Raw genomic sequence first — 24,279 nt, 5'->3', positions numbered from 1 at the left:
ATTTTTTCTTGTGCTGGAATAGGCTTCACTGGCCTTGCAAACAATTTTTGGAGGGCAACAACAGGCTCTGAGACATAAAGCTTCTCCCACTACTCACTTTTGATTTCTGTACGCTTGATAGATGGTTGCCAGGTTCCCCGGGATGAGACATGAGGAGGAGGCACAGAATTGCTAGGGGTTTCCACTAAAAAGACCAGCACCGCAGGCAGCACTAATCCTGCACCTGTGATGTGTTATTCAGCAGTTAAGAAATGCAGTCCAGACTGTGGTTGCCTAATACAGCTCAGCTGTTTTTTCAGTCCTCCCTTTGATTATAAGCTGGCAGGAGAGATTATTCCAGTCAGGCATTGAGCTATGCTCAGGATACATGGCATATGACAGTGGAAAGGTAAAAGAGAAAGGAAACCTCAGAATCAAAAAAAATAAATAAAAAGAAAGAAAAGAAAAAAAGTCACTGACCACAGTGGATTACATATCATTTCCAGATGGTTAAAAGCTGCCTCTGATTATAAGCAAGGCAGAAAAATATAGGACATTTAAATATCTAGAAATCTATTTTTGATATTTCCCTTCTGCCATTCCGAATGGTACTTAAATGTGCAATTCTTAAGTTTATTTTAAAATAAGCACAACTTCACAAACTGATCAGGTACGTAAACATTTTTACATCTTTCTTTAAAGAGGTTTACCAAACCTAGAAGTCAAAGTCCTCTTATAGTTGGGAACCTTCCAAAATGTTGGGAAACCTGAAAACCAAACGATTGCCATGAATTTTTTCTTTTTATTAAATCCACCATATCGTTTGACCTATTAACATTTTTGATATAAAATCTGTATTTGAGACATAACTATCCTATTCACCATGTATGGTTAAAGCAGCATAAAATATTTACTTTACCCAGCATAAAATTACTAGCAAGTCCAAACTGATTTAAGAGACACATGTCACTCACAAGGCTGTCTACATGGCACTGTGGCTTCACAGAGATGAAGAAAAAACGGCCACGATGCTCAGGAGCCATAAAATCTAGTAGCGGACAGTGGAACAGAAGTTACTTTCTGTTGTTGTTCTTGTTCTTTAGTCATAAAAGGGCTGCTGACCGTTTCCTCACACCAACGCCTGCACTCCATTTCCTTTTACACTCTATATAAGCACAAAACCATCTGGCCCCCAGGCTAGTATCTGTGCCATTTTAAATAAATAATCTAAAACCTTACCCCAAAAAAACAGATACCCTTTCTTAATAGCAGATGGTTAAAAAATAAAAACAGAAAATTCATTTATAGGCACAAGAAGAGATGAAATGAAGAAAATATATCCATTTCAAAAAAATTAAAATTTAAATATATACATTAAAGACAATGTTCAATGTTTTATTTTTTTCACTGACTACATACTAATTACCTGCTACGCCAAGCAGTTTACAAAAAATATTAGAAAAACTCCCTATGATATATGTTAGGAACAACAGAGTAAAAAAAAAAATTCCTGTGTCTATAAAAACATTCTCTCTAATCAGAATTTGACAGGTCGTATGACTTATATTCAGACTTTGGGGTTAGAGATAATATCGCATTTAGAGTTCCAAGTAACACTCTCAGGCCAGCTGAAGGAGGACCAAAATCTAGGAGGTTATGCCACAACATGTTATATTCACCTTCTCCTGACTATTCCCATAATCCAGTTTGTGCATCCGAAATAAAACAAGACGGTAGACTTGGGTCCTGGGTAGGTATATGACTAGCAACATACAGACTTTTGATATTTTAAGATGAAAAAATTTTTTCTTCTGAATTAATTGGCCATTAAAATAAGGCTGAGATTTTGAACCACATCTGCTCTGTTTGATTTATAGGAATAAGGTTGCCAAAGGAAAATCTTGTTGACTTTTGGGCAGAAACACTGAGGAAAGATCTGAACTGAGGCTATGTTATTATAATGATTGTGTTATCTTAAATCTGAGTATGGCACACATTGGAACATTCTGGCCTGATACTGCTCAAGCTGTCCCTCTTTTGATAAACAAATGGCTTCAGTTTTCAAAACATTCTCCAAAAGCAATTTTATTATTTTTAATTTTTAATTGTATAAATTGTATAAAGACTCAGTGGCCCAGACTTTGAAAAGTACACCTTTAAATTTGCTTCCTTTGTATTTCTTTATCCAATTTGTATCTCATTTATGCTAATAATATACATACCCACACACTAAATTCTAAGGCCAAAATGCTTCCTTCCTCCTCCTTCAAATAGTTATCAGTATGGGGTCTCATGACACACAAAAAGCCAAAAAAGAACAAAAAACCTGAATCCAAGGAGGCTACAGGAAAAATAATTACCTCTCATAAACCCTTTCTTCAGATAATTCTGTCTTTTAAATCACATCGACATAAGGTATCTGTGTGTGTTATATTTTTTGCCCTGAAATATTTTGATAAGCTGGGTATATGATTTTAAAGTTCAGAACCAGTATAAGAAGGTAAGAAATCTATACCTGCTTATGTTCTATTTAAATTACCAAAGTGCTCCCCAAGACGACTGATACTAATATGGGAGCAAAGGACAGTGGCTCTCTTAATTAGGTAGTTTAGTTAGAAAGTTGTCCACATTCATTTACATAAAGCATATGAGATCAAACAAAATATTTTACCAAAATGTAAGAGTTGATATTTCAGCTATTAAGAAACCGTTCTCTATGTTTACCTACAGAATGTCCTATTCTCCACCTAAAAACCCAGAAAATAATTCAGTAGAGAAGGCAAGACTTCTTATGATTTAATGAGTTGGAGATGGGTAAAACTTATCAACTCTAACAATTATGGTCATCAAACCTGTTGATCCTCACTAGGAGCAAAGTCTCATACTGGTTCATTGTTTTGTTTTGTCTTTTCCCTAAGGAAAAAGCATGATGATCTTTCAGAATGAATAGGCCCCACTTACAATAAATGATTACTTAACAATTAAAGTTATTTCTTTTCTTTCCATCTTTCTCGGAAGGCAAAAAATATTTGCTTTCATCACTAAAACCACAGTAGCTACTTGATAGTAATGTGAAAATTTGCTGGTGACTCCCATTCTCTATCATCAAGTCAAATAGCCTGACCAGAAAAGTATTAAACTTGTGCTAATTATTAATTAGATAGAAGATCTGAGATAAAACACATCCCTCTAAGAGCAACTTCCTAAAATAGTTTCACCCCAGCTTTTGGAATACAGCACTTTGTGCATGCTAAAATTGTGGTAAAGGTAACATTGCTCTTCCAATTTCATACCAATAAGGGGGAAAGAAAGCCTTACCCAGTAGGCGCCATCCCAAACAGTCCACCCAGCCCCAACTGTGCCAGGCTCTTGCCTTTGTGGAATTCAGTGTCTCCTCACTCGCAAGAAAGTCTAAGCAGAGAGATCATTAGTTATGACATGTAGACGCTAGCAGATAATGTTGACTCACTTCAGGAACTATTAAACTATAAACAATGTGCTGAAAGCCATTTATCTGCATTTTAGGATAAACAGCAGAAGCTACTCAATTAAATAGACTGCAACGAATAAGCTGCTGAGGCCAAATGAAGTGAGGCTTAATTTTGAGAAGAAAAACCTGTGAATTTAATAAAAATCAATCCAGGATCCCATTTTATTTTATACTATAAATATAAAAGATATAGTTATAACATATTTTAAAAGGCCAGCTGATTCAGTTACCCAAGTTATTGCAGTTTCGTTCCAGTTCAAAGTAAATTTACTGATACTCGATAGATATTTTCCCTTAAGTGACAGTATTTATGGTAATACTCATGTTGAACAAATGTATATTTATGAAGGAGCGCTTTACCTATCACTATATAAAAGGGAAAGCTGAATTAGGTCAGTTTTCTTTGTCAGCCGTCTCCCCACTCACAAGCAATTGAACTATTTGGAGAGAGAATTTCTAAATGACTCTTCCCGAGGAAAAGAAACACAACCTGAGTACTATTTTACATTTATTTTCATTTCTATGTAAATAAATATACATATTTCTACCCCCAGCATGTTAAAATGCTTCAAGAAAGACCCTAATCTATCATGGAACGTTGGATTCCACAGTTGACGAGGACAGCAGATAAATCAAGGCCCTTACTGCAAGTACCATACACAGGTAAAATGCTGCATTTAGAACTTATTTTTCCTACTTGTCAGAAAACAAATCGAAACCTGCTCTCTTTCACACTCCCAGATGTCAGAAGCTTTTCAAAACAATTCTGAGGTCAGGGAAGAGAACACACAGGTGTGTGTTATGTCAACTTCTGAAAGCAACTGAAAGTCCGCCTGGCATCTGATCCCTCCACCAACACATTCTTGTGGGCATTACAAATGCTCCCTGAAGGAATACCACACTAATGCTGACTAATTTTAAGAAACATCCCAAAACTCATTAGATCTACTCCTTAGCGGTATTGTTTGAAAGCATCTCTGCTAGTAACAGCAAACTCTCCACCACCTCTCAGCGAACCTTTAATCTCTTCTCCAATGTCACTTCTTCTGTTCTACTTTCACTGACAATACAACAGGTAGGGTAACAATTAAATAGTCAACATCAACACACAGGTTTCCGTCATATCGTGAAAACTATGACAAGCCGCAAGAAACTTAAATGTTGGGATATCAGTGACGAATGCTTAAGAGTAACTGGCTCACATGAATGGCCCCTGGGCCTTGGGAGAACCATTCTACATTTTGACCGTTGGATGTAACCAGCCTGAAACAGAAAGATGGCGGTAGTATTTCAGACCTGAAGCTACCAGTGCTTATGCTAAAAAGCCTCTATTCAATGCAAACAGCAACCTAAACAGGACACGTTCTTCATTTTAATAAAAGAAGTGATCAGAAGAATATTCTTGCCATTGAATGACTAGGTTCCAGTCGAGATTGGAAAAGTTCTCCCTGCCAGTAAAATGACCCAATAGTCACAGATTTCTGATTATGTTTATTAATGCTCCAGAATAATCACATCAATTTTGACCTTAATAATTCACTGTCAATCATATTCAAAAGATTTAGTATTTATATAACCCTTCCTCTTCTCTCTCTCTCTCTCTCACACACACACACGTATCCAGAGTGAGGATCCACAAGTAACAAATCATTGCCACAAAACCTGTCTCCTCCTGCCAAAGGTTTCTAGTATTTTCCAAACCTCAAAACTGTCTCACTACTGAATAACTGCCCCTCCAGCTAACCATGAAAAAACAGAAACATTTAAAACATTTTTTTCCCTTTTTCTTCTTCTCAGTCCATCATCAGGTGCCTCAACAGTCATGGCCTGAACAAGAGCTCATGCTCAGCGGGGTGCACCGTGGCACTCTCAACTTCTGCTGCGGTATTGGTAGCAGCTGGCACATTTACTTATAGATTTCTTATCTACATCCACCAAGTTCCTTAAGCTTTACTTTTCTTCTTAGTAGCAGCAAACACAGAGGCCTTCACCAATGAGATTCCATAATACACAGGGAAAACAGGAGCAGGGCTCGCTCTCTACTCGAGTATATGCGCAGAATATGCTTTTTGATCTGAGATCCTTTTCTGCTTTCCTTTCTCATTTTTTGTCTCCCAACCCCCAATGGCTTCTCAAAAACTTCAATATTCTTAAAGGCCCAGATGTCTCCTTTCTTCTTTCCCACTCCCACTGAGAAGATAGGAAACACCAGGTGTGAAATATCCCTGTTTGCCCCCCTCCACCCAACACATCCCCCTCACTGCTTGTGAGCTTTCATCCTTGCTTGTCATCTCAGGAGAGTTCCCCCCATTTGTCTGTTGGACCTCATCTCTTCTCCCACACCCAGATGCACCCCCAGGACCACAGTCTCTCTCACAGAGAATGGTGTGACTTCATACTTTCCTTCCCAGGTTATGAGCAAAGAGTAGTTTTCCCAGCCTAGATCAGCCCAGCTGAAGAAAGGTCTTAGGACAAAGAGAAAATGAGTGTACTGGAAAGAAAGGGAAAAAAAAAACTGAAAGGAAAACTTGACATGTTTATCTTGTGCCTTTATATCAAAATGTAGTAACTTATATACAAAACATGTAACCAAGCACCAGCTCTTACAATAGGCCAAGTCACATGTGTAACAGGATAACTAGACTCCAAACAGGTGTAAGAATCATGATTTCTAACCTTAGCTATGCTACTAACTCGAAATCTCCAAACTATCCAGAATGGTTTATTTTAAAAAACCAGCGCAGTGATGATTTACCAATAAGACTTAAACAGTAAACACAGGTTCTCAGGACATGTTTGTGTAAGGAATACCGATGAATGAATTAGATCACTAGAAAAGACTCAGCCAAACATAGCTGTCTAGATTAGAAATTTAGTGTGAAGCAAATGACCCTGAGTCAACACCATAATATAGCAGTGCCGCACAGTGACTGCTTTTCCCATGACTGCATTCCCTGGATGGGCAACAAAGAGTGACTGCAGGTGTTTCTAAAGAAAAGAATCGTGTGCAGCAAGATGCCATGGTTGCTCTGGTAACCAAAATATTGCAAACCCTGTAACATGTTACACCTCTAACTATTTCCAACTCTATTCTTACCTAATAAAAGAATTTGGGAAAAGGACATATCAGGCAAAGGTCCCATTGCCTAAGATCATAGCTAGTCATGGACAAGAGGAATAAAAATAAATCCGAGTCTGCCTGACTAACAAACACAGGAAACCATTCACAACTAAGTACATATATTTTTTATATATTGGCTATGGATGTAACTATGGACATTCCTGACTTCACTCACCTAATTTCAGGCAGATTTTAAGGCTGACATTTACCTTTACATATTGAGGGACTATTATATAAATGTTATTTATGCTTGTGGGGCTGCATTACTGAGTTTACTGAGAAAGGGATTGGAGTAGACTGCAAAGAGACCATGCTACATTAGAGAAAGGGGAGCAATAACAGGACAAATGGCCAAAAATGAACAGCAGTTGTGAATTCCCAAAACTAAACTAACAGAGTAGTCCGGAAATAACTTTCATTTCCCTTGAGCTTATTATTTACATAAACTATATTTAAATAAAGTTTGAATTTTATGTTGGCACAGTATAGTAACTCAATCGACTAAGCTTGTTTTAATTTTTTTTTTAAGATTTCATTTATTTATTTGACAGAGAGAGACACAGGGAGAGAGGGAACACAAGCAGGGAGAGTGGGAGAGGGAGAAGCAGGCTTCCCGCTGAGCAGGGAGCCCGATGCGGGGCTTGATCCCAGGACCCCGGGATCATGACCTGAGCTGAAGGCAGACGCTTAACGACTGAGCCACCCAGGCACCCCTTGTTTTAATTTTTTTTAACGATTTTATTTATTTGAGAGAGAGAGAGAGAGAGCAGAGCAAGCCAGAGAGAGCATGAGCAGGGGTCAGGGGCAGAGGGAGAGGGAGAAGCAGACTCCCTGCTGAGCAGGGACCTTGAGATCATGACCTGAGCCAAAGTTAGACCCTTAACCAACTGAGCCACCCAGGTGCCCCACTTGTTTTAAATTCTACTTAGTAATAGTAAAATGCGAACAAACTAGGAAGAAAGGCAAAAAGGAATAAATAGAGTGATGGTACCAAACCTTAATTCCATCCTCCATAGGGTATCTTTGGGTTATAGGTGAAGAGAGGAAGCCTCAGCACACACTGTATGTAAGTACTATGCCCTCCTCTCTAGCAATCACCAAAAACATGAGCGTTATCCTGAAATCTTATCAGTCTGCTCTGAGGAGATGGGCTGTCTGACCTTGACTATCATAAGCACTTTCCTGTTCCGAACACCTCCAGTTCCTTCTGCTTTAACACGGTATTAGTCTCCCCTCATTCACCCGTTTTAAATCACTTCAACTAAATTTCTAACATGTACTAAGTTCCTATGGACCGAATAAAATCTATTGGTAATTTTGTTACCAACAGAAGTCAGGAGTATCTGTCAGTAGTCCTAGAAGGCTATGGCTATTTTACCATAACCTTGTGTCTTTCTCATTTGTTTTTGTTTTCATTAGCAACTATGTGAGATAAGTTAAGTATAATTCTTGCCAAAGATACTGGAGTTCTTTTCATCTGGCCAAACAAAGAGGAATAAAGGGAGGCTAAGTAAGACTAAGAACAATTATGTTAAAAATGCTGCCAAGTTCAGGGCGGCTGGGTAGCTCAGTCAGTTAAGCGCCTGCCTTCGGCTCAGGTCATGATCCCAGGGTCCTGGGATTGAGCCTGGAGCCTCATGTCAGGCTCCCTGCTCAGCAGGGTCCTACTTCTCCCTCTCCCTCTCCCTCTGCAGTTCCCCCTGCTTGTGCACTCTCTCTCTCTCTCAAAGAAATAAATAAATAAAAATACTGCCAGGTTCAAAGCAATTTAGGGATCACAATACTATATACTTGTGCACCCTGAATTGCTTTATCAGTAAAATAAGATGGTAGCAAGAAGGGGGCCCTGGCTGGCTCAGCCGGAGGAACGTGTGACTTTTGATCTTGGGGTTGTGAGTTTAATCCCCACACTGGGTGTAGAGATTACTTAAAAGTAAAATCTTAAAAAAAAAGATGGTAGCAAGATATGTTCTCTAACCTCCCTTCTACTTCAAACACATTATGGTCCTACATAACTTTACTTTGCTGGTATCCATTCTTTTTTCGTATCTATAGCATGAAAAGAGGGTATTAAACATTAAATTAATAAAATGCAAGAATTTCTGTTCTGCCATTTATTAGTTGTGACCTTAGGCAAATTCTTAATTTCCTTTAGTCTCAAACACTTCATAATAATAATATCTACACTTCAAGGAGTTTTTGAGAGGATTAAATGAGATATAATCATTTACCTATACCCTATTATGTATTTATAAATCTCATATAATATACTCCTCAAAATGCTCATTTTATAAATGGGAGACCTAGAGCTGAGAGAGGTGACCCACCTGAAAACAAATGAGTGAGAAGCAGGCCAATGTAAGAGGTAAGCTCTGGTCTCTGTTTAAGAACAAGTACTCCTCCAGATGGCGGTTCTCAGATGTCTTGTTCTCAGGACCCTTTTCATTATTAAAAATTATTGAAGACACCAAATTTTTTGTTTGTGCAATTATAGTTATCAATATTTACCATATTAGAAATCAGAAGTGAATAGTTTTTAAATATGTGTAATTCATTTAAAAATAATAATGAACCCATTTTATTTTACAAGAGTCAAGATATGGAAGCAACCTAAGTGTCCATTAATTGGCGAATGGATAAAAAAGATGTGGGCTGTGTGTGTGTGTATACATATAATGGAATATTAGTTTTAAAAAAGAATGAGAACTTCCTATTTGTGACATGGATGGACCAAGGCAGTATTATGCTAAGTAATGTAAGTCAGACAGAGAAAGACAAATACCATATGCTTTCACTTGTAAGTGGAATCTAAAAAACCAAATGAACGAATTTTAAAAAGTAGAAATAGACCCACAAATACGGAGAACAAACTGATGGTTGCGAGAGAGGAGGGGGTGGGGATGGGAAATATGGGTGAAGGGGAGTGGAAGGTACAGATCTCCAGTTATAGAATGAGTAAGTCACGGTGATGAAAGGTACAGTATAGGGAATATAGTCAATGGTACTGTAATAGTGTCGTATGGTGGCAGGTGGGAGCTCCACTTACGGAGGACGTGGATAACCTATAGGGCCGTCGAATCACTCTGTTGTACACTTGAAACTAATGTAACATTCACATCACTACACTTCAATTAAAAAAATTTTTAATAATGAATCCATCTTAACATATTTTTTAAACAGTGAGAAAAGTGGAGCAGTTTTACATTTTCTCAAATCTCTTTAATGTTTAACTTCAAAGAAGAAATTGGATTATCTGCTTCTGCATTAAATCCACCACAGTGTGTTGTTGGGGCTGACGTATATGAAGTATAAGTGGCCAAAAATACATAGCTGGAAAAGGAGGGCTATTTTAATAGCCTTCCGTAATAATGGTTATTCTTTGATACTACACAAAAACTGGACAAGTAGGAGTCTCCTAAAAGTTAGATGCAATGTGGAATCTGAAACCCTACTGATGAAATTTTCATATTCTGATAAATTAAAATCTACTGTCGGTTGCATAGTTTGAATGGATTTTTTTACACATACATGAATACGAAACATGGGCAAAGGTTGAAGCAAAAAATATTGATTCACTCAGCTAGGCAGATCAGTTCTGTAGATACAAGCTTTCCAAGAGCCTCATTTGTCTTTGAAAGTTTGAGTTTTATCATTCGGAATAAATACTGTCATTTGTTTTCCTTGAAGTAACAGGCTCACTTCATTCATTTTTGAGAATATGCCTGCATGGTTTGTCATTGTTTCTAGTAAAAATTGTGTTTCATGAAGAGTCTTGAAGTAACCACTAATCTTCAGTATGCTGAAGAATTTCATTACATATGCTTCACATTTTGTCACCCAGAATATTAAAAAGACATTGACTCTGAGGTTGGAATTTAATAAAATTATTAATTTTTACTACTTCATTCAGGATATTATTAGATGAAGCTAGCTTCCTTTGTTTGGTGTTTGGTTGGTTGGGTGGCTGTTTATTTGGTTGGCTGGTTTGGTGTTTCGTTGGCTGAATGGTTTGGTGGCTTGTTCTTACTGTGAGTACATGGCAGTGAAGAATGTAAGAATATAGTCTGGTGCTCTCTGTTGATTTGTGCAAAGATTCTACCAGCAGTTCTACCCACGATTTCTTTTGTATTATCATTGCAAATACATTATTGTTATGTATACACATATTTATTATGCTTGCAAATTGTACTTTGAGAACTGCCACACTGGATGACCAACTACTGGTTATCGGAATTGAGATAGAAAACTAAATATATTTTAAGATAAGTTAGGAGATTTTAAGGATGGTGTAAGAGAAAGGAGTAGAAGATGATTTTTAAAAGAAAAAAAATTAAGAAAACATTAAGAAAACATTGAACCCTTTTGAGATCTAAAGAGAGATTTTCACTTGGAAACACTAGATTGCTCACAAAAGTATTATGTACACCAAATACCTGCAAAAGAAATTATTAATGTAAATGTATGCTTTAATGCTTTTAATTGGTCCCTAAATGGCATAATTAAAGTATAGAACCTTAACTGACCTAGCACCACTTAGATGCTGCCAGTTATGAAATGCTGAAAAACTCTTCAGAAGAAACTCTTCTAAAACAAACAGATACAGAAAGTTCACATTCTCAGAAAAGTTTAATTAAAAAGGAAAAAAAGGGTTTTCCAAATGTGGCACTAATTAGTCTTGGTTGATTTTTGTTTGTTTGCTTTAATTTTTGGTTGTAAGCTATCACAGGCAGTCTTTTCTATTTCTGCAGTGTAGTGTTTTGTTTTGTTTTTTTTTTCTTTTTCATATGTCAACACTGAAAGGCTGACTATAGGGAGACAAGCTTTTTTCTAACTTTCACTACATTTATGTCTTGATTTTAACTCGGCTGAAGTCTTGATTTCCAAACACCAATTAGTTTTTCCTTCATGCTGCAGAAAACAGCCAATTCTGAATTAAGAAAAGTCAGAGATTTTATACCATACAAAGGTCTTGAAGAAGGGATACACTTAGCAGAACTTTTCCCCCTACCTACAAATATTATATGGAGAAACCGGAAAGTATCTTTCTAATACGAGGTCTTAAATGTGCTATTATTTCACACTCAGGTGTAATATTTAGAATATTCCATCCAGAATATAAACTGCATAAGAATAAGAGTTATATCTCATTGGTAAACCACAACATCCTCACCATCTAGTATAGCGTGAAGCTCCTCGCAGGCATGCAATAAATTCTGTTGATTGGGTGTGTAGAACAACTACTCTTTTGTGGAAGTTTCAAGGCTCATCTGAGAAAATATACGAACACATCTCACATATATTTATGATAATGATGTTATCTCAGATGTGTACGTGTATGTGTGTGTGTTCTACTGTGACTGTCATTTGGTAAAATCTCCCCTTTTTAAAATTAAAAACAGGGGTACCTGGGTGGCTCAGCCGGTTAAGCATCTGCCTTCCGCTCTGGTCATGATCCTGGGGTCCTGGGATTGAACCCCACATCAAGCTCAGCAGGGAGTCTGTTTCTCCCTCTGCCCCTCCTCCAGCTCATGCTCTCTCTCTTGCTCACTCTCTCTCAAATAAATAAATAAAATCTTTTTAAAAAACAAAATAAAATTAAAAACAAAAATTCAGCTGAATTTTTCTGACACTCCTTTTGCTCCCTAGCCATAAAATCTTCAATCTCAAACACAGACTTTGACAGAGCCAATTCAACTAAATTATATCTTAGGTTAATGAGGAGTGTAACACTGGAACGTGGACTTGAGAGGAAGGTTCTGAACAATGTCTCTAATTCCAATGTAACCTGGACAGCATTTACAGAAGAGAGGGCATGGCTGGAGACAAAGCCCAGCTCCACTAATGAGCTGTAGGCCTTTGGGCAAATACATTAGTTTCTCTAGACCTCCCTTTCTACATCTTGAAAAGAGGTGTAACAATGTCTACTTCTCACGTGACTGTTACTAAGATTAAATGAAATACTATATAAAGCACTTAGCACAAAAGGCCCAGTGACTGAGACAGAGTAAATGCTCAATAAATGTTAGTTTGCTTTGTTTTATGGAAATCCAGGCTTCAAACTTGACAGTAAAGACTCTGAGGTTTGTAACACAGAAAACCATACACCTTTCACTCCAACTACATATGGTATATAGCCACTACCGGAATCCAACACCAATTTAAAGACACTCTCTAGTTAAGAAATAGACACACACAAATCTATTTTCTAGAGCATGATAAATGAGCTACTGGTATTCATCACTGGTAATAACTACTGATACTAATTCATATTTCCAATTTTTGGTCAATTTTAGTCACTTTCTAATTTGTTTTATAAAATGATTTCACTATTTAGAAGAAAAGACATGTGGAAATTTCATTATCATGGCTCCTGCTAGTACTGATAAATAAATGTGGTACTGTTCAAGGAAACAACATTACAGAACACTAGGCATCATGTGAAATATGCCAATATTACTTATTCATATTTAGGGCTGTTTAGTATGTCATATCAACTTTGCCTTCAAAGCACTTCCCATAAATGTATCTTCAACATGGCATGCCTTGTATGCCATATTTAGTTCACTTTACATGTTATTGCTAAGTGCTAGGTAATATTAACTACCACTTTCTAACGATATTTTATATCCTCATAACATCTTAAACTTTGCAAGATACTTACATGAACATGTATGTGTGTGTTAGACAGATCCAGAAACTATACACACGTGCATTGTATAACATCCACATAAAGTGTTACTGAAGCTTTAAAACTGGCCTACATGTAATCATTTCCCTCAGCTCTTCTATTGATATATATAATCATGTAAAGCCAATTATATAACTTCACTGGACTCTAATTTTCTGGTTCTTAATAGGAAGAGAGTTAAGAGAATATATATGTAATATGGAAACTCACTTTAAAATGTATGAAGACAATCTAAAAATTGTAGAAAATGGCTTGTCAATTAACCCTTTACTGTCTACAAAGTCTACCACACCATGTGCTTCATATGCTGCATGCAAGTAAATAATGGCAGAAATAATTAACAAATGAAATACTACTATTTACTGAGTACTTACCAAAGGTGAAACACTGTTCCAAGAGCTTTACCTGTTTTCATACAATTCTTACCAGAGCCCAGCAAGGCAGGTACAATTATTCCCATTTTTAAATGACTGAGGCTTGGAATTAAGGTCTTAAGGCCGAGCTGAGACTTTCACTACTTCACATAACTGCTTTAACCAAATCACTCAATAAAAATAGTAATATTAATAATAAATAATAATGATAATAAGGAGAAGGAGGATTACTCATCATCACCATCCAGCAGGTGTGTGTAGCTTTGATTTATTTTCCCCCAAAGCAAGGACAGGTTTTCCTAAGTCTGCCATGTCCCCTTATAGCAAAATATGAGCTACTGGCTGGAGCCCCTCCTTTCTATCCCCTTAATCCCTGTCCCTAATCGGTACTACTATAGTACTCTCTGATCTCTCCCCCACTTTTATAATCCATTATTTGCACTGCTGCCTTCTAAAAATAACAACACACATTCATGAACTTGCAAAACTGAAAGTAAACAAAAGCTCTAATGGTTCTAAAGTTCTTAGGAAGGCATTCAAGGCTCTTCATGAATTGGCCCAACCTATCTTCCTAGCCTTATCTCCTCTCATGGTCTACTCCCTATCCCCACTTTACTCTTAACCATGTTCACCATGTTTTTCAGATTCCCATGCCTTTGCTCCTAATATTCTTTCAGCCTCTAACAGTGTCCCTCTCCTTCACCATCTACATCACATTGCCCAATCAGAGATATATGCATCTTTTTCTGATGTTTCCATAGAGATACACCATGTTGTATATTTTACTCTATCTAGAGTAATAGTTGCACATTTATTCTGGCCTATCAACTGTCACCAGTAAGTAGTATAATTTATTTATAAGTCACTCAATTGACTATTAATTTGAATGATTAGTTGTGTGACCTCAGACAATTTACCTCCAAGAATCTCCTTTTCCTCATTTGTAAAATGAGGATAATAACAGTATTTGTTCATTCATATATGTAAAATAGCAGAATTTGCCCCATATAAATGCGAACAATTTCGATATTACTATTAGCTGAAATTTGTGACCAAGAATTTCATTATTTGATGCTAACTGGCTCATTTCTTCAACCCTGATTTCAGCTTTCGCAAATCTTCAAAGCAAAGTTTTTCAGTATAAAATCGTATTTTTAAAAAAACTATAGTACTTACTTTATAACTTTTCAAAGTAATTTATATGAGCAAACATAACCATTATAATATTGGGCTAAAAGACAAGCTAACTATAATACCTTTCTAGAATATATTGCTAATAAAGTCAGAATGGATTCCTGCAGAGCACAAAATAAGCTCATCCCTCCACCCAGAGCATCAGTTCATCCTGAAATTTTACTACATATATAATGAAATGAGAGTTATAAATTAAGGTAGGACTCTTGGGAAGAGATAAGCCTATTCACTGAACATTTCCATTTCTGCACACAGTTTAGGAAACCTTTCTGAATGCTTCCAAACATTCTGCTATTCACACAAAAAAATTAAGCTTGTTTTCCAGTTGCAGGACATTGATAGTTCAACATCTGTGTCTCCTCTTCTTTCTCCCTTTGCATTAGGCAACTTAACACCTTTGACCCCTTAGGTCTTGGTGTCTACAACTAGAAAGCAAATGAACACTGGGGTTGTGACAGCGGCTGGATGGGAGAAGCAACCCATGCCCTACACTGAGTTGGGAGACAGAAGCCTCATTATGGCATACAGCAAGAAACAGACTCATCAGTAGTCATACTGAGTGCCTCCTTGGAAAATACGGAAATAATTAGCTGTGCTCTCTAAGCTAAAGAGTTTGCACTCCAAAATAAGGATTGGATGGCTAAGAATAATAAAATTTAACAACAGCAAAACTAGAAGTAAATACCCAACTACACAACAGTCACTAAATGGTAAAAGCATTATAATCTAGTATCAGGGTCATGACTAATACTGTATCATGCACATATAACCAGGGGGAAAAAAGCCTCCTTACGATGCATCTAGAAAACTGAAGAATAAATCACAGAAGATTCCCCATCATCTTCTCAAAAATCATAAATATGTCAATCACTTCTCCAATAGAAAGTAATTATAAGAAGTGAAGGTTTACTCAGTTACTGTGAAACAGATCTAACACCTTGCATATACTGAGAAGAACAGATGGTGAAAGCAGTAAAAATTCCAGTGGTAACTATGACTAATTATTATTAAATTTATGAGGCTTGACTTAAAGATAAGTTCTGAGTTAAATAACAGCAACTCAGCACTTCACAAAGACAAATTTAATCTTATGACCTATAGTAAGCAAAGTAGGATGGTAAATTACTTAAGAATAAGTGGGATGTTCTTCAGAGGAATATATTTATCAGTAGAATTACCAAGGTTTGGCTTCCAGGTCAGTGCTGACATCTGCAAGTGTTAAGCCTCACAGAAAGAGAAATATGTGGATTGATGCTTTAGGACTCCTCTGCTCATCCCAACACAGACTTCTATTTCATATTTAAAATAATGATGAGCAGGCATGTAACTTTCTAGGCCCCTATTTGATTTCATGCCCACATATTTCTTTATTTCCATACTACCAAATAACAATGATTTATATGGAGTAACAGCGAAAATGGTATAACCACTCTCGCTTCAAAAAGCTTGTTGACTTTAGCAATTTCTCATTCATAAAAGACTGCTTTTGAAAGTGAGTAAATATATATGTAGGCATTCTTATGGACCACGAGAATAGCTGCAGTCCAAGGTAGCTGGAAGTGGCCAGACACAGAGCCTTAGGGGTGCTGGGAACAAAGAATGGAGAAAATCTAAAATAAAAAAGAACCTAAAATGCTACCCATCAGAAGCGAGGATTCATTCACCAAATATTCCTTTGCATCACCTCAGCCAGGGGGAAACAAAGACTTTTCCAAAGGCCCCAAAACAAGGGCCAAAGAAGTGTAAATTGAAAGGAAAGATTTCTCAAGGCCAAGAAAACCAGAGTGCCAGGCACGATTCTAAGTGTTTTTCATGCATTAACAGGCGCTTTGTCTAACAAGCTAATGAATCATATAGCACCATTTCCCCCGAACTACAAAGCAGAAACTGAGGCACTGAGAACTTGCTGGAGGTTATAAAGCTAGAAAGAGCTGAAACTCAAATTTAAACATAAAAAGTCTAACTCCAGAATCTGATCTACCCATGATGTGACATAGAAAAGCAGGGTTTCTGAGTATCTTCAGAAAAACAAGCCAAAAATCACTCACCTAGACAATAGTCAATACAAAATTAAAGTCACCGTGTAAAAATCAAACATGTCTATTATTTTCAAACTACTACCTAGAATTGTTTTTTTAAAAAAATCTGAGTTCATTTGCAGAGTGTTTCTGCCCTGACAGTTCACAACAGTGAAAGAGATGGGAGTTTCTCCTTGCTACCACCTTCGGCTTTGGCCTTAAAAGTGTTTTTAACTCTCTTCTTTTAAAGTGAATGTTAATGAGTCCTTAATTGTCAAAGACTTCATAAATATTCATTAAACATCAAGAGAAGTTGTGTTTCCTTTCCCTAAAAGCTAAAAGAGAAAACAGTTAAGACTCCAAAATGGAATAAGCATGCACAAAGACTAAGTAGATTTATAAACATTCAGTTTTGTCTTAGATGTTAATCTGAATCGTTCACATCATTAGAAAACTTAAAAAACTTCTTAGTGTAGAGATACTTGGATACTTTTCTTTTTGCTTTTATAAGAAGTTCTCCAGAGTATCACCTTTGTTGGAGATATTTCCATTTTTATCTTTCATCCTCTTCTGAATGATCCAAAACATTTCACCAACTCTTCACGCTGCCTTCTGCACCACTGAACAGTAAAATGATTATGATGATGGGAGGAAATGACTTTGATCTAAATCAACAGGGCAGGCCCAGCTATTATGAAAGTGCCACAAACCTTCATTAAAAAAAAAGTTTTTCACATTGGATTTGAGTCTTCAAAGAAAGCATTTGCCAAAGTGTTGTATTTTACACCAATCCTACACAGCAGTTAGGTAATATTATCACACAGATAGCTTCCTCTTGATGAAGCCACAACCTCAAATATTTCCTAGGTGCCAAAGTGGGGAGATGACCACCAGCTATGACAGCAAGGCCAGTGTTCCCAAGGTCAGCTCGGGAAATATAAAGGGCCTGGCACGTCAAATATTAACTCACGGAGAAAAAAATCTCTCCAAAACCCACCACATCTGATTCACTGAAGCAGGCTAAATAAGTACCTATAAAAGAAGAAATAATATGTTTGCTATTTCCAGATGTACAGCAACAATTTTTCCCCTTTTCTCTTAGTATTTTTACGTCCTCAACCAAGAGAGATAAATGCATAGCTTTCTATAAAGCTATGTCTATAAAATCTATGAATTATGAAAGTAGCTACCTTGTCATTAATCTTGCAGCTATAAATAAGAGACACACCAGTCACATTTGGAGAAAATAAGACATCGATATTGAGAAAATTGGAATGTTTATTTAATGGAGTCCCTAGTTCTATAATTTCCAATATGAGCTAAATTCAGAATTATTAAATCATTTAGGTTTTTCTTAATTTTTTAATTTAAAAACAATTAATCACATTTTTGTTTTGTATTTGACTCTAAAGTGTCAAAATAAGCCAAATACACTTACCAGTTCTTGAAATGGTTTCCCCAATTGCCTTGTATTTCTCACTCCCTGAAATTTGGATGGGAATGGCTCCAGATGGGATAAAGACAGTCATTACACACCTGTATGGATCTAATAAGCTACACTCTGTGACTAAATAATTGTGTTTATATAAGGACGCTCCTGCTTTTTCAAATAAAAAATAAAATCAAAACTTTGTTAACCTATCATGTCCAGTAAACAGAAACATTTTACACTGCCTGAATTCAGAAACACATAGCACAAAATAGCTCACAATTATGATATAAGAATAAAATAATGCAACTCGGGGGCAAAGAAAAGTGCTGAAGAATATTTTTATGATATCTACCAGATGATTTTTTAACAGATTAAGTTTATATTGGTTCATTACTTTACAATTATACTACCACCTTCATGGTGAATATATATTGTGATATAAACAAATAAAAAAGGAGTAAAAGAGAAAAAGCAAGTATATGTTTTTCTTAATGTCTGTTTAATAATTTAAAATTCAAATACCATCAACTTTTTTCAAAGAAATGGAACAAATAACCCTAAAATTTGTATGGAACCAGAAAAGACCCCAAATAGCCAGAGGAATGTTGAAAAAGAAAAGCAAAGCTGTGGCATCACAATTCCGGACTTCCAGCTCTATTACAAAGCTGTCATCATCAAGACAGTATGGTACTGGCACAAAAACAGACACATAGATCAATGGAACAGAATAGAAAGCCCAGAAATGGACCCTCAACTCTATGGTCAACCAATCTTCGACAAAGCAGGGAAGAATGTCCAATGGAAAAAAGACAGTCTCTTCAACAAATGGTGTTGGGAAAATGGGACAGCCACATGCAGAAGAATGAAACTGGACCATTTCCTTACACCACACACAAAAATAGACTCAAAATGGATGAAAGATCTAAATGTGAGACAGGAGTCCATCAAAATCCTAAAGGAGAACACAGGCAGCAACCTCTTCGACCTCAGCCGCAGCAACTTCTTCCTAGAAACAGCGCCAAAGGCAAGGGAAGCAAAAGCAAAAATGAACTATTGGGACTTCATCAAGATAAAAAGCTTTTGCACAGCAAAGGAAACAGTCAACAAAACCAAAAGACAACGGACAGAATGGGAGAAGATATTTGCAAAGGACATATCAGATAAAGGGCTAGTATCCAAAAATCTATAAAGAACTTACCAAACTCAACACCCAAAGAACAAATGATCCAATCAACAAATGGGCAGAAGACATGAACAGACATTTTTCCAAAGAACACATCCAAATGGCCAACAGACACATGAAAAAGTGCTCAACATCCCTCAGCATCAGGGAAATCCAAATCAAAACCTCAATGAGATACCACCTCACACCAGTCAGAATGGCTAAAATTAACAAGTCAGGAAACGACAGATGTTGGCAGGGATGCGGAGAAAGAGGAACCCTCCTACACTGTTGGTGGGAATGCAAGCTGGTGCAGCTACTCTGGAAAACAGGATGGAGGTTCCTCAAAAAGTTGAAAATAGAGCTACCCTATGGCCCAGCAATTGCACTACTGGGTATTTGCCCCAAACATACAAATGTAGTGATCCAAAGGGGCATGTGCACCCCAATGTTTATAGCAACAATGTCCACAATAGTCAAACTGTGGAAAGAGCCTAGATGTCCATCAACAGATGAATGGATAAAGAAGATGTGATATATATATACAATGGAATATTATGCAGCCATCAAAAAAAGGAAAGAAATCTTGCCATTTGCAATGACGTGGATGGAACTAGAAGGTATTATGCTAAGTGAAATAAGTCAATCAGAGAAAGACAATTATCATATGATCTCACTGATATGAGGAATTTGAGAAAAAAGACAGAGGATCATAGGGGAAGGGAGGGAAAAATGAAACAAGACGAAACCAGAGAGGGAGACAAACCATAAAAGACTCTTAATCTCAGGAAACAAACTGAGGGTTGCTGGAATGGAGGGAGGTGGGAGGGATGGGGTGGCTGGGTGATGGACACTGGGGAGGGTATGTGCTATGGTGAGCGCTGTGAATTGTGTAAGACTGTTGAATCACAGACCTGTACCCCTGAAACAAATAATACATTATATGTTAATAAAAAAAATAATAATTTAAAATTCAGAATAAGAAACTTAATTTTAGTCCCACATAGTTTGCTTCAATATACATGAAAAATGTCTTAGTGAAGAATGTAAACACTGAAAAAACTTGTGGGTTTTTTTCTTGATTTTATAATACTTTATTTTGGTCTTATTAAGGGGTTACCTGCCTCCTGTCTTCTATTTTAGATACTCAAAATGTCTTACCTTATGCCGAATCCACAAAGCTATGCTTAAAATGCTTATTGAGTAAATGAATTTGAATAGATTTAAAATAAACTATTGTGATGGTTAATTCTATGTGCCAACTTGACAGGGTCAAGGGGTGCTCAGATATCTGGTCAAACATTATTCCGGTATTTCCATGAGGATGTTTCGGGATGAGCTTAACATTGACATTGATAGACTGCGTGAGGCAGATTGCCCTTTCTAATGCGAATGGGCCTCACCCAATCAGTTGAACACCTACATAGGACAAAAGAGCTGACTCTCCCCCAAATAACAGAGAGTTCTTCCTGCCTTCAAGTTGAGACAGGTTTTCTCTGCATGCAAACTCAAAGTGAAACATCAACTCTTTCCAGTCTCAAGCTTTCCCAGCTCTCAGACGGGAACTATATCACTGGCTCCAGCTTGCCAACTACGCATCTTGGGAGTTGGTTCTGTTTCTATAGAGAATCCTAATACAGTTATTATTTGTTTTCAAAGTTTCCTTAAATACCCAGGCTTCTTTTAAGTAAACATAAAAGGTTCTTCTGATTAAATATGAAGTATCTTAGGTCCTCGAATTGTGGTTCTCCGAATTTCTTCCAGCTAATGAAGAATTGTAATTTCACTGTCAGCAAAACAGCTGGGATCTCATGTATGTATTCAGAATCTATGCTCTATTGATAGCAACTCAGGCAGTGTCGCCCCTAATGTCTCTGTGCCCTGGGGAGTATCCAATGCAAGCTAAGACTATGAGATCATTAACATCTTATTAGTGTAATGCAAAGTGTCAACATGAGATGAAATAGCAAGGATTAAATTCAAATAACAAGATTTCGCCCAAAGCTAAGGTGTACTCACCAACTATGAGATGATCACAGATCAGACGTGATTTTGTTTTCATTTCTGTAAATTTCCTTGGGCAGTATCTTTCCCATCTCTTATCCTCTACTGCTCTAGAGATTTGTATATAGTAATCTTTTCCAACAGTGTTGGCCCCTTGGGAAATCAAATTGTTTAATAAACTTCTAGGTTGAAGACCAGTTCAAAACACTCAACTCTCTACTAAATAAGGTAATAAAAATCACCAGAGGTATAAAAGCTATTGGCAAAAATCTAAGCTTCAAAATACATGAAAAATGTCGGTGAAGAGCACACCCTTAAAATTTATATTACTAACCAGACAACATATACCAGAAATCTTACTTGAAACATCTAGACATTTTTTATTACATGCATTCTGGATGTTTTACTAAAGAACTTACTCATTTCCGGTGAGTAAAGGGGGAAAAAAGTACTTCAACATGTTTTCAATAAAAGAAGATGGCTGTGAAAGTAAAATATGGAGTTTGAGGCTGGCCAGGACAAGCTCAAGGTAAATTCTTTGTACTCCAGAGGTACTCAGACACTTCATCCTAAGATAAATGCCTTTTTCATTTTTTCAAAATGTTCCAACAAAAATGAATCAAGGAGATTTTTTTCTTTTTTTCAAGGTTTTCTTTTCTCATTTTTTCTAAAATAGTCAAGGAAAGAAATAGTGACCACAGTTAAGAACTCCTCTATTCGTATAGGAATGCAGAGTAATATATGGGTTTTCCTTGTTTGATTTTTGTGAGGGCACTACCTCAAGGCACAACTCCCTTACTAGCTCTAGTTAATCCCCAAGTACCCTTTTCTGAGCTCCAGTCCTACCCAGTCAACGGACTCCTGGGTCTCTATCATTTCATGCTAAGCAGTCTTGCTGATACACCAAACTCAGTGTATTTAAATATGAAGTTCTCCTTCCTTTCTCCTTCCTCCCTCCTGAAGCCTCTCCGCCCTATCACCTCCTTTTCTATAAGTCTGCTCCACCTTCAGCATTTCTCTGATGACTCTAACCACCATTCTCCCATCTGCCTAAACCAAAACCTGAGACTCTGCCTAGAGGCCTCCCTCTCTCTTATCCATCAACAACACAATCATTTTACTCTTCTAATTTTTCTGTCATCTTTCCTTAATTCTCCACTGATGCCCTTAAAAGAAGACAAACGCAGCCCTCATCATTTCTTACCTGGTTGCCTGTGATAAGCTCCTAATCTCTGTTCTCTAGCCCCACCTTCCTTCAACCATCTTTACGTTTTCTAAAATAAGCATTCATTCACTTACTTAACACAGTAGTTATTTATTGAACACCTACTGGGTACCAAGGCTCCGTGGTCTGCCCAAAGATGGAACAGTCGAAAGAAACAGACACAACTCCCTGCCCCGACAAAGCTTATAGTTACCAGAGGAAAAGAGAGAGTAAGCAAAATAAACCTGAAAGCATATTAACATGCTAGGTGCTGTGGGAAGAAATAAAGCAAGGGAGGGGGTAGAATATGCTGGGAGTGGTTGTTATTTTAAAGTGAATGGTCAGGGGGCGCCTGGGTGGCTCAGTCGTTAAGCGTCTGCCTTTGGCTCAGGTCATGATCCCAGGGTCCTGGGATCGAGCCCCGCATCGGGCTCCCTGCTCCGCGGGAAGCCTGCTTCTCCCTCCCCCACTCCCCCTGCTTGTGTTCCCTCTCTCGCTGTGTCTCTCTCTGTCAAATAAATAAAATCTTTAAAAATAAATAAATAAATAAATAAATAAAATAAAGTGAATGGTCAGAATTTCCTCATTGCAGAAGTAATTTTTGAGAAGGGAAAGGTGAAGAGAGGGAGTTATGAGGTGGAAGAGATCTCCAAAGAGAGGAAAGAGCAAGCAAGAGCCCTGAGGTGGAAGGGCACATGGAGTCCTTGAGGGAACAGCAGGTGCCAATTTACCCCGCACCAGGAACACTAGTAGGAAGAGAGGTCAGAGGGGAAGTTGGGGCAGATCCTACAGGGTCTTGCTGGATAGAACTCTTACTCCACTTGGCGTCCCAAGAACAGACTATGGAGGGCAAAAATAAAAGTACCAAGCCAGTTAGAATACTGCTGTGGTAACTGAGACAAGCACTGATTGTGGTTTGATGGTTGGTAGTAGCAAAGGTGATGGGAAGTGGTCTGACTGAAGATATATTTTGAACGTACTGCCATGACCTTAGTTTCCCAGAAAGGTAGCGCCTAAGGCAACTGTGTTCTCAGAAGTAATTTATTTGGGAATGTCATCCCGGGAAGCAGGAGTACATGACCCAGGCTATGAAACAGGGAAGGAAAAAAATGGTGATTTGAGAATGAGTTATCTAGTTCACCCCCACTAAAAGTATTATGACATGAGTTTCAGTGTATCCATCCTGGGGAACAAAGAAGTGCTTCTCTCTCAGCTCCTGTCCCCCATCGGTCATGTCTGGCTGCCCATATTCCTCGCACATGCTGCAGAGTGGTTCCGGCCAGAGTCTCACAAGCTACATCAAAAAGGCTGCAGGCAAGAGGCTGAGAGCTAAGACAATATCCAAATCCACCATCAGAGAGCAGGGCAATGCCTTCATGGAACCAGTTGTTGCAACTGTGGCAGCATGAGGGGTAGTTCCAAGAGGATTCTGAAGTGGTACACAGGGGTGCACAATATAGACATTACCAAAATAACTGTCAAATGGACCGTATGTTTTATGTGAGAGATAAAGAAAAGCTAAGGATAATACCAAGGGTCTTGTCCTAATCAACCACAACGATGGCACTGCCATTAACTGAGAGGGAAGACAATGGGAAATATGATTATGTTAC

The 24,279-nt window shown here is 37.5% G+C and overlaps 1 protein-coding gene across 12 annotated transcripts in view; it reads right to left on the bottom strand.

Moving 5' to 3' along the window:
* Window positions 1-24,279, bottom strand: part of BMPR1B (bone morphogenetic protein receptor type 1B) — a 390,073-nt gene that overhangs the window by 64,874 nt on the left and 300,920 nt on the right. The window contains exon 1 of one of the 12 annotated variants that reach the window (XM_078068987.1): window positions 21,478-21,614. The exons of 8 other annotated variants lie outside the window; for them this stretch is intronic. Coding sequence is in view for 1 of the 4 variants with exons in the window: in XM_036078476.2 (XP_035934369.2) it covers window positions 21,478-21,520 (43 nt within the window). In the remaining 3 variants the exon portion in view is untranslated. Of the gene's footprint in view, window positions 1-97; window positions 281-21,477; window positions 21,615-24,279 lie in introns of those variants that run through there. 3 more of the 12 variants (XM_036078476.2, XM_078068986.1, XM_036078478.2) reach the window with 3 other exon arrangements.

This window comes from Halichoerus grypus, chromosome 3 (assembly GCF_964656455.1).
Source record: "Halichoerus grypus chromosome 3, mHalGry1.hap1.1, whole genome shotgun sequence".
Classification (NCBI taxonomy): Eukaryota; Metazoa; Chordata; class Mammalia; order Carnivora; family Phocidae; genus Halichoerus; species Halichoerus grypus.
The sequence above is the reverse complement of the archived record's forward strand: the minus strand, read 5'-3'. Positions and strand labels throughout refer to the sequence as shown.